The sequence below is a fragment of the Diabrotica undecimpunctata genome, chromosome 6 (assembly GCF_040954645.1).
Source record: "Diabrotica undecimpunctata isolate CICGRU chromosome 6, icDiaUnde3, whole genome shotgun sequence".
Classification (NCBI taxonomy): Eukaryota; Metazoa; Arthropoda; class Insecta; order Coleoptera; family Chrysomelidae; genus Diabrotica; species Diabrotica undecimpunctata.
This window is the reverse complement of record NC_092808.1, coordinates 18,980,835-18,993,088: the sequence shown is the minus strand read 5'-3', so window position 1 is coordinate 18,993,088 and position 12,254 is coordinate 18,980,835. Positions and strand designations below refer to the sequence as shown.

The following is a 12,254-nucleotide window of genomic DNA, read 5'->3' as shown; positions in this document are numbered from 1 at the left end:
GCTTAACGAGTCACCCTGTCTGACTCCGATTTGTACTGGTATACACTGTGTTAGTTTTTCATTTATCTTTGCCTGTATTCGATTATGGAAGTAGATGTTTTCGATGGTTTGTGCTCAAACTTGAAAAGAACTCGTACTGAATATTTTAGAAATTTTAAGATCGATAACACTTGTTATGCTGGACAACATTTAATGATCGTTTAGGAATTTTTGATATTGAAACAGGTGTAGCATTTTTGAACTAATATTGTTAGGTAGTTGAAGGTACCACTTAATAAAACATTCGAATAAATAGTATTTTTCATTTTAAAATCAGACATATGCTTTATTTATTATTTTCTTTGGAATTCTTCTTGTTTTAGCTAGATTGATAATTAAAAATTAATCTAGACACAAATATTTGATATATTAAAACTATCTAATGCTTTAACTTCATGTTTAAATGATAATATCTGTCACGAGTATCCTAATAGCTTTGGGGTATTTTTGATTGATATTTACTTGATTGATTTTTTTAATTTTTAGTGTCGTATGAAATGATAACGGAATTACCAGAGGGAGGTTTAAAATTTGTGGTATCCCATCATTTCGAAAGTAGTGCTAAGTCAACTAATGAGCAATCGCATCCTACTAGAGTGAAAAGGATAGCGCAAGAGGCTGTGACATTATCAAGTAGTTTACCTTTAAGTTATAGTAGTTCAGTTTTTGTTAGGTATGATAATTCCCGATTCGATGTCATGAAGGTGTTAATAACAGGTAAGATTATCATTATTTTTAAAACTTAATCATTTGTAGTCGATTAGTTATGTCTATTACATTATGTATATATATTAATTATCTGAATATATTTTGCAGGGCCTGCAGACACTCCATACGCGAACGGTTGTTTCGAATTGGACGTGTTTTTCCCGCACGATTATCCGCTGTCTCCGATGATGATAAATTTAGAAACGACAGGTCATCACACGGTCAGATTTAATCCTAATCTTTACAATGACGGTAAAGTGTGTTTATCAGTATTAAACACGTGGCACGGTAGACCAGAGGAAAAGTGGAACGCTCAAACATCTAGTTTCTTACAAGTTTTAGTGTCTATTCAAAGTTTGATACTTGTTCCAGAGCCTTATTTTAATGAACCAGGTAAGAGTAGGTTTAAATATCTATGACCACGTTGCAAAAAGATATAATGTCTAAAATGTTAACTGTTAAGAAGAAAAATTTGATTAACTTCTTTAAAAAAATATTCTTATTAAATATTTATCTCTTAAGTCTCGATTACAAGGGTAGTGAATCACGAGCAAGAGCCACACTCGTGGTACACGAATCTTAATAACTTTACGACCGTAGTCATGCCTCGTTCGTGAAGAGTGAAAGAGTTTACACGGCAATATTTGCTTCGTGGCGAATATGCAGTGCTTACTTTTTCTTTCTAATTTTATTAACTATAAAACAATATTCGCATTGTGACCAAATATCTAATAATCAACGAAATAAAGATGGGAAAGGAAACTCAATACTTTTTATAAACCCACATCAAACGACAAAATTTGAAGTGGATATTGACATCGATCTTGCACTGCTCACGAGTGACCACACGATCCAAAAATCAAAACAGGTTTGATCTTTTTACGATAGTAATTATTTCGACTCGTGAAGAGAATTTAATCTTCGTATTTCACGAATGCACATGTTTACACGGTGGGTGGCTTACGAAAGCGTGGCTCACGTTCATGATTCACTACTTATGTCAACGCGGCTTAATACATATTTCTCATTTGTAATGGGTTTGATCGTTTCCACTGTCTGTGGAACTTTTGTAAATCTTTTTAATGAAAAATATGTTGATTTAGTACTAACGTATACTTTTTAGGTTATGAAAGGGCCAGGGGAACCCCAGCAGGAACAGCTAGCTCAAAACATTATAATCTTAATATATGTCAAGCAACTGTTCGATGGGCGATGTTAGAACAAATTCTCAATCCCTGTCCCTGTTTCAAGGAAATCATCCAAGCACACTTCTATATAAAACGATATGAAATCTTAGCACAAGTGGAAAAATGGATAAATGAGGTTTGTATAATAAAACCTTAAGCTATCTTCTCATATTTTTCCCCTGAATATCTTCGAACAAATTGGGCCTTATTCATAATTTGAAATGTTGCTTAATCACTAGAGCAAGTCTGCAAATGTGAATAAAAATTAGTATGTACGAAATCAAATTGATTTGTATTAATATATTTTTTGCCAGTCATCAATAGTCCGGTCTTAGTGCAAGTCGGTCAAAACCAAGCCTTTCTTGAGCATTTAAACCCCATACTGCACAAATTTCGGCACACAGTGGCCACCGATATTGAACACTCTGCTTCTTCCAATTTATTCCTTATATCTCTGTAGATGTCTGTGTTTTATAGCTAAATTCTTTAAAATTCATTGTTCCTTTGGGGGTGACTGACAGGTTTCTGCCACACCTAACCGACATAAAATGGCGTTTCTGTTTTTAGCTCAACCTTCGAACTGACGATTGAGCTACATCACATTTTTTTGCTATATATATCTCTGACTATATGTGACATTTAATAATGTAACGATTAACCAAATAGATCATATAATCATCGATGCAAGACACTGCTCTAACTTATTATATGTTAGGTCTTTTAGAGGAGCAAACATAGATAGTGATCACAATTTAGTTAAAGCACGATTTAAAGAGAGAATATCCAATTTAAAAAAGGAGATCGGGAAAAGAAGAGAAAAATTAGACATTACTAAACTAAAAGATCCCGACATTGCAAATTTATACAGACAGCAAATAGAAGATCAAATAAGGACAGAAAACTTAGAAGAAGAAGACATTAACCAAATATGGGCAAATATACATTGTGTTATAGAAATCGGTTTAAATATTGGGCAAAACCAAGTCAGAAAAAAGAAATCATTGGTTTGATCATGAGTGCGAAATGGCCATAAATAGAAAGAACGCAGTATATCAAAAAACCATCTCCGCAGGTTGTACACGGAGAAAAAAAGAAGAGTATAGACGTATTAGAAGAGAGGGAAACCTATCCATCGACGTAAGAAGAGAGAATCTCAATGAGATACAAAGTCTATTATATAACCGTCGAGAATTTAAACCAAGATTAAAAATTTGTAAAGACTCTAACGGTGAAATTCTACATGATAAAAACTCAGTTCTTAACAGATGGGCACAACATTTCAGCGAATATCTAAATATAAACGATATTGAAGGAGGTTACATAGACAATCAACAAAATCTACAACGTCAACTACGCAGTGAAGACCCAATAAGAGAAGAGTCAAATGCCATCCTAAAACTCAAAAACAATAAAGCCCCAGGAATCAATGAAATCTTCGGCAATGTATTCTTTGAAAGACTTAAAAAATATTTTACAAAGGATATTGTTGGTCAATATCAATGCGGATTTACTGCTGGAAAGTCAACTACACATCAAATTCAAGCACATAGGCAGATTCTAGAAAAGTCACTAAAATATAACATATACACCATCTCTTCGTCGACTTGAAAGCAGCCTGTGACAGTGTGAAAAGAACTGCTTTATATAATGCAATGATAGACTTTGGGATCCCACCTAAGTTAGTTAAGTTGACCTAACTAACAATGCAAAACGTAAGCTCATGCGTTAGAATTGAAGGAGAAAACTCTACGTTCTTTGACATCAATGATGTTCTAAGACAGGGGGACGCGCTGGCGTGTCCCCTCTTTAATATTGCCTTGGAAAAGGCAATCAGTCAATTATATATATGAATGGAATATAGAATGAATGGAACTATTTTTAATAGATCGACGCAAATTCTCGCATTCGCTGACGATATAGGTATAGTAGGCAGAAGTATGAGACTTGTGGTAAACGAGGAAAAAACCAAATATATGTTGGTTTCTAAAAACCCCCGAAATATCCAACAGATAATTCAAATTAACAACCATACCTTTGAGCAAATCAAAGAATTCACATATCTTGGATTGCTAGTAAACGCAACAAACACGACAAGCGACGAAATAAAAAGACGCATAGCAATAGCAAACAGAACTATTTACGGTCTCCAGAAAACATGAAGTTGTTTTTGTTTGTTTTTTTAATCACTCGGAGATTTTGAACTCTGGAGCATATACCGCTATAATGGTTTCCTCTTGTTGTTTTAAAGAGTTAATGTTAGGATCCTCTCACTAACAGGTGTAGTCATTAATTATTTTTTCCAGGTACATATTGTCATTCATTATCGCTATCTCTGCTTTGGATCTAGAAGATTGTGCTACTTCACTCCAATTTAGTAAATTATTATCCACATCTTTTGTACCCTTTAATTTTTTTTGTTTGGCGTTTGTTAATTTAATTTTTATGAATTAACATATTACTTTTGTTAACAGGTAGAACAAGAAGTCACGAAAGAGAAGAAGGCACGGTCAAACAAAAAATCGCCAGCTAGCACCTTAGACAGCTTCAAGAAAGTGTACCAGCAATTGAAGGAAGCTTTGTTAAAGTTAAGTCCACCTCCTAAATTCCAAGAGGAAGAAGAGGATCTCCCGGTAACACCTACAAATAATATGGAGGTCGCGATCGAGGTGCATCAAGTTGATAACATGGAGAAAGACATGGTGAAAATGGTGAACGATATGTGCGAATGAAATAAATAAATGGTAGAATGCATAGATGCAATAGTTCGTTCTTTGGGTGTTTTAGAGAAGTTTATGAAGTAATAGAAAGAAAGGAAATGTACATGATTGATTTCGCAACTCTTTGTTCATTTGTAAAACATTAAATTATTTTAATTGTTGTGAAATCTGTTTTGTTGAAAATTGTTCAATGTTTGTACAATTTCAAGCACTTTTTTCCAGTTTCTTTTAGAATTTGATTTAACTAAAGCTTTGGTGATTAGATATAAAATGTTTAGAGTGTTGGTGATATAGCTGCTCAGTTGGCTAAAAAATGATAGAAAACCGACTATCTGCTCTAATGGCGAATTTTATAAGATTTATTTTTGTATTTTTCTTTTTATAGGATATAGGTAACTTTATTTACTCTTTATTTTTTGTAAGATACCTCATATATTTCGAAGTTGCTTCTTTGTTCTTCGTTCTTGATTACTTGGTTTAACTATGTGCTTTTCACCACATTGATCTTCTTAAAATTTCTCTTCCTATTGGGTGTTGCTTTTGATTTAAGCCTTGTAAAAACTGGATGTTGAAATTACTATTATAATAACATTGCCCATTATAGCAGCATTTCTTGCTGTATTATTGTAATTTCGTTCGACTTCATGCCAGATTTTACGTCTTCTACAATTATTCGTTATTCCAGTCAATAAAATGAATAAAATTAACTGGGCTATCGTTACCCAAAGCTATGTGCATAGATTCTTTGTTATCAAAAAATCTTCCGGCATTTCGTAGGAATTTATCTTGAATATCATCAGGATCTTCTAGGCGAACTAATATTTTTGCAAAAGGTTCCAGTACAGTTTGATTCTTCAATGTTACAACTATTTGAACAGTTACAATATTCGAAAATCAAACCATATTATCACATATTTTCGAGAGTTCATACGTTCTTTCATCTATTTTTTTGGTTAGGAATGCTGCGACCACGAAAAATATGATCATTATATATTGTTTATCTAGCAGTCCTAAATGATCGGTACTGCAGACCTTAGTTTAAATTTGGAAAAATTAAATTATTCTTCCAGTCCAATTATTATAAAAGTCAAACTGAAGGAGGAAGCTGAAAAAAAAAACTGACAAAAATTGAGTTTTTTTTTTAGTTTAAATCAAAGGCAACGCCGGATATACACAAAAATTTGTAGAGTTGACAGAGAAAATAGTTTCTTTAATTGCGAAAACCTAAAAAACCAGAAATGCAGCTGATGTAAATAGAGAATACTAGAAATTTTTTACGCCATCAATTGAAACATTTGAGTATAATTACACTGGAGCTTTTTGTAAGAAAATTAGTTCATCTAGCAGATTCTGAAGATGTACAGGATATATACCTACCAATGCTGAAATATTTTTTATAACAACGAAGATGTACACATAGCTTTGTGAAATAGTAGCGCCCACTTGATGGCATTCGTTTTATTAACTATGATACCGAAAATTGTAGAAGACGTAGTACGCACGCAGTCGAACGAATCTACAATACAATACAATTGACACCAAACGGAAGTTATGAAAATAGTTCTAGGCAAAACACAAATTGTAAAAGCATACCGTGGTACGAGGTTGATTTAACGGAGCTACAACAATATTCACCTAAATTGGCAATGCAACAGGAAGCAGGAGTATGGCCTGCAATAGACAATGCTACCGTAATAAACGATGATAAAAGACAATAAAGGTAAATAGGGATATAAAAAAGTTATAAAGAAGTAAATAAAGATTAAGAATTGAGTTTCTAAAATTGATCTTTATCCTAGTTTATTTTAAAAATTTTTAGTAATTGTGACCCCTCTGGACCTGTTTATAAAACACACCATGTATTTACAGAGTAAACATTCTGAAGTTTCTTTGGTTTTCAAACAAATTGGATGTCTCACTGCCTATTGTTTATCGCTTTATCAGATACTAATTCACATCACGTTATATCAGAAAAACACAATCAGCTGTATTCTATGCAGCTTGACTGTGACATCATGTGCATATTTTTCCCCGTGACTTAAATATTTGATATATTCAACACTAAATGATATAGCATGTATCTTGGCATAAAAGATGAAGTTGCTATTTCCAATGAATTTATTAATTTCTAATTACCTTTTAACCCATCGACTCTAACAATTTTTTTATCATATTATGGCTTTCATTTAGACTCCAGTTGAATTCTTTCTGGAAACTTGAAACAGCTGACTTGAGTACCAGATTTGATTTGATTTTTTCTGTTTCAGTAAATAATTAAAAATATACATTGTAATATTACATTGTGTGCTGTATTTAATCATTTTGAAGATCACATCGAAATACTTTGTTATATAATAGTTTGTTATATATAGATTATATATTCGTTCTAAAACGCCCAAAGACTTATTTATAAATGACCCTCAACGGTGCGGAATAAAGCATTTACTTTTTGTCTCCGATTATTGTACATTGAATTCGTTTCATAGAGCAATATTTTATATACGTTTTGCAAGTTTTAGAAAAGAAAAATTATTTTTTTTTTATTTTGAACATTATTCGCGCAACTGCAAAGAACGTCAAAATAGACGAAGTTACCATGTCGTAACTGTGTCATTGTTTATGGTAGATTAACAAACCTAAATTATTCTTAATTTTAAATTGTTTATAAATAAATGTGATGACTTAAAATAAAGATACTGTTTTATGATAAGTGTTTATTTTTGTTTATTTCATGAAACAACTTCGTTATACTTGTTTATCTACAAAGCCATATACAACATCGGAAGTCAAACAAGTTATATAACATGTTTGTTCTAAAAGTATTGAGAGATTTTTAAGAACAGTGGAAAGTATAAGTTTAAAGGATTGACATGAAAATATGGGTTGACAAATAAGCCGTGAGCATATTTTGACCACCGAACATTGTTGGATGCCATCTGAAACTGTCCCCAGATTAACAACGCATACAATGCCGTCGGAAGAGGAATAGTGTCGAATGAGTAATGAATTTTTCGACCTGTGTCAAAGATAATATCGTTGGCCATTTTTCATATAGCTCTGAATCTCATAACAACGAACTACTTGGTACAGTGGCGGTTTTTGGGGGTAGGCCGGGCCTACCCAATAATTTTAAGAGCTTTAAAATTAAAAAACATATTCAAAAATTATGTTAATGCATGTAAATAACTTTTAAATGTACTAAATCACTCAATACATTAGCGTCCGTTAAAACAACTATGTTATTATATTACCACAGAAAGCGTCGAATCGTATTCAGGCATTTTAAATATCATTAATAGGCCCGATCGGAACTGGCCGACCCAGCTCACATAAGATCCCCGTACAAAAAGCGTTTAAAGTTAAGTAGCTTGCTGGACAACGATTTATATCGTCGTGTGTATGCTTGCTGTTTAGGCACCAGACGATGGGGCCTATGTCGACCATCGTTGTCACTTGTAACGTAATTATCGAATTGTAATATAAATTTTCTTTTAAATTATGATAAAAAAATATGTAACATAATCTATAATTGTAACATATTTTTAAACAAACAACACAATTGCAAACAAGTGCACGGTTGCCCAAATAAATTTTAAAAAATTCGTAAATTCGAAGAAAAAAATCACATTTGCATGATTTCTATATCGCCTGATTGTATGCAACTTATATGTGTGGGATTGTTTTATAACTGATACATAAAAATGAGTTTTTTTTTGACGCTTTACCAGGTTGCAGTAATAGTAATGTCGATAGTGAGTAATTGGACATTGTTGTTTCACTATTGGAATCGCCATTATCTAGAAGAACTGAAATTGATAGAAAAAAAATTATTATAAATGAAAGGCCTATTCCAACATTGCGTATTGACCAAAAAGATGGGAAAAAGGTGCATACTTTTAATTGCTCTTGGTATGATGTCTACAAACCAAGCTGGCTTGGCCTACCCAAAATTTTACCACACCAGCCGCCACTGACTTGGTATCGAAGTGGAAAATGATGCATCACGCCAAAGGCCAAAAAATAACACTCACGTAGAACCTCCTTCAATATTGGAAGTGAGACATAATCACACGCCTCAAAAATAGCAAGTCTCCAGGAGTGGACTGTATCCCTGCAGAACTCATCAAACATGGAGGTAACACACCAAATTCACAGTATAATAGTCAAAGCCTGGGAAGAAGAACAAATGCCGGAGGAATGGTGCACCTTAATCATATATCCACTACACAAAAAGGGAGATTTTTTCGAATGTAAAAATTATAGGGGTATAACTCTTCTGAACACTTCTTCTTTCTCTTTATAAGCAATTCTTGTTCATTGGTGGATTAATACTTCTATGGAACGTTGTCACTCCATCTTTTGCGTGGTCGTCCGGTTCTTCTGCCGATTGGGGACTTTTCTCTTGCTATTTTGACAACACGGGTCTCCTCCATTCTGCTTATGCGCTTATTCCATACTTTTTTTCTATTTTGTGTCCATTCATTTATACACTTACAGTTACATTTTCTTCTAATGTCTTAGTCAGCGTATTTTCTGTAATTCTTCTCAGTACTCTCATCTCTGCCGTTTCCAGTAGCCTTTGCGTTGTGGCTGTGTCGGGTCTTGTTTCTGAGGCATATGTCATTATTAGTCTTAGACTGACTTTATAAATTCTTGACTTTATCTCATGTGTCTGTTTCGCCATATTAAGGCATCCTGCCAGTCTATTTGCTTTTTATACTTGATCTCTCACTTCTTTGTCCATGTCTCCATAGCTAGACAGTATAATTCGCAGGTATTTTATTTCCATTACTTGTTCAATACTGATGCTATCAATTTCTATTTTACATCTGGTTGGTCCTTTGCTGACTACTATTGTTTTAGTTTGTCATATTAAATTCTTTTGTTCTTATGTTAAATCTGTGGACCAGTCTTTGCAGAGTATTTTCATCTTGGGCTATCAATATTGCGTCGTCTGCATAAGAGTATTTTGATTTCTTTGTTTCCCATTATGTATCCTCTTCCTTTGTTAACGCTTTTGATGATTTCTCCCATGATCAAATTGAAGAGCATGGGGCTCAATGAATCCCCTTGTCTTATTCCACTGCCTATTGTTATAGGTTCTGTAAGTTCCATTTTGTTGTTTGGGTAGATGTTTTCGATAGTTTTTATAATATTTAGGGGAGTTTCTCAATTATACAAAAGATGGATTACATCTTTGAGTCTTACTCTGTACTTTGAGAGATAGAGTCTTACTCTATACGTTTTCTTTAGGTCAATCAGACACATAAATGCTGGTCTATTATACTCTAGTGATTTCTCAGTAATTTGCTTTATAACGAATATTGCATCTGTACACGATATTCCAGTACAAAAACCCTATTGCCCGTCTGCTAAACTTATCGTCTGAATTATTATTAGCGCTTGTCAAATTTTAGTTGTAAGTTTTAGCGTAGTATTTAACAAGTTTATATCTCTGTAGTTTTCTGGCTGTATTTTATCTCCTTTTTTGAATAGTAGAATTAGTTCGCTCGTTCTCCATTCTTCCGGTATTACAACACAATACACAAAATATTCTCCAACGTCCTGTACAGTCGTTAAATTACGTACGTAAAAGAGCTCCTTGGTGAATATCAAAGCAGTTTTAGGCCAGGTAGGTCAACAATTGACCAGATTTTTATGCTGCATCAAATCTTAGAAAAAAACAAAGAATTTAACATTGGTGCGTTTTATCTCTTTGTGGACTTTAACTCAGTGCAATAAGATGTAAATAATATGAAGCCATGAATGAATTTAACATTCCCCATAAATTAATAAGACTTGTAAAAACAACTATAAGTAAAGTGATCTGCAGAGTGCAAATACAAGGCCATTTGTCACAAGACTTTGAAACATATGCGGGGTTACGGCAGAGAGATGCGCTGGCGTACCTTTTCTTTAATATAGCATTAGAAAAGACCATAAGAGATGCCGACTTAACAAGTCAACGCAGATTATGGCTTACGCTGGCGATTTGTTTCCAACTACTTAACGGGCGCACAAAATATGGACTTTAAAGTAAACGAAGAAAAAACCAAAATGTTGGCGTCAACGCCAAATAACAGAGACAGAGCTAAAAACGCCGAACAAAACTTAGCATGGACCACTATAATTTTGGAGTAGTAAATAAGTTTACCTATTTGGATTCTCTCATAACAAGCGATAATGACACATCTGAAGAAGTAAAATGAAGGATACTGATAGCGAGCAAATGTTATTTTGGACTAAATAAGCAGCTAAAAAACAGAAATTTACCAAATCAATCTAACAATATATAGAACACATCCTACCAGTGCTGATATATGGGTCAAAAACATGGACCATCTCCAAAACACGCAAATCGTCTTCGAAAGGAAGATACTACGCAGAGTAATGGGCACAATCTGTGAGAATGGTATTTGGAGAAATCTATATAATTTCGCATTGTACGAGAAGTATAAAGAAATAATTAATGGTACATAGTATGTAATATCTTTCATAAACATAGGTAGGTTTCGATTGGGTGGATGTGTCAAGATCAAATGAAAATTACCCACCCAGGCGAACCCTATTAGCGGCATCAGTAGGAAATAGGAGCAGAGGTAGACGAATACTGAGATGGAGGAATGGTGTGGACTAGGACGGGAGGAAGATTGGCGCAGCAATCTGGCACCGGTTGGCGATGAACCGAAACAACTGGCGAAGGTAGAGGCTCAACTAGGGCTATGGCATGTAATGATGGTTTTACCTATAAGAATTTTGTGGGGTGTGAAAGACGGGAAGAAGAACGGCACCGCAATCTCGACGTGGCCTCGCATGTAATAACTAAGTCTTCGACGACAGCCGGGGAGTAATTATATTTAGACAAACTCCACTGCAGGAAAATGCCATTTTGGTGAAAATTCTAACAACTGTGCCGGTGTCAAATCACGACTAGCACAATTGTAGGAGTTTTGATTGGATGGTACATAATGGTATCAGTTCTTGTATGTGTCTAATACAATTAACAATTTATGCGTAGGAAAATTAACTCGAGTAAGTGCAATCGACCAATCCGAAAAACATAAAGATTGGATGAGACTCTTTGACAAAAATGACTAGATCAACCAGCAGTACGACTGTCAAGATCTCCAATCTTGTCGAATCGGACCAAACATGAAAATTGGGCGAGACTCTTTGACAAAAGTGACTAGGCCACTCAGCAATATTGCTGCCAAGAGCTCCGACCTTGTCGAATCAGGCCAAACATAAAGATTGGACGAGACTCGACTAGATCAGCCAGCAGTACGACTGCCAAGAGCACGAATCTTGTCGAATCAGACCAAAGAAGAAGATTGAACGAGACTCTTTGACAAAAGTGACTAGATATGCCAGCAGTATGACTGCCAAGAGCTCCAATCTTGTCGAATCAGACCAAACATGAAGATTGAACGAGTCTCTTTGACCTCAATTCTTCTTGAAATAATTTATTGAAAAAAAAAGTCGAACACAAATCAAGAAACCCTTGTTTGTTGACTTATGATACAGTTCCTATAAATTAGGATTGGAAATAAAGGAAGAAGTGATAGGCAATAATAAATAAATTTTAAAAAATTAATTAGTTTTA

At 34.1% G+C, this 12,254-nt stretch overlaps 1 protein-coding gene across 1 annotated transcript in view; it reads left to right on the top strand.

Annotated features, from left to right (window-relative positions):
- The window catches only part of Bruce (BIR repeat containing ubiquitin-conjugating enzyme), a 90,284-nt gene extending 82,923 nt beyond the window's left edge, over positions 1 to 7,361 (top strand). Inside the window, exons 32-35 of the mRNA XM_072534390.1 lie at positions 526 to 756; positions 856 to 1,140; positions 1,871 to 2,070; positions 4,406 to 7,361. Of these exons, the coding sequence (XP_072390491.1) occupies positions 526 to 756; positions 856 to 1,140; positions 1,871 to 2,070; positions 4,406 to 4,663 (974 nt within the window). The 3' untranslated portion in view covers positions 4,664 to 7,361. The remainder of the gene's footprint in view (positions 1 to 525; positions 757 to 855; positions 1,141 to 1,870; positions 2,071 to 4,405) is intronic.
- Positions 7,362 to 12,254: the final 4,893 nt, after the last annotated feature.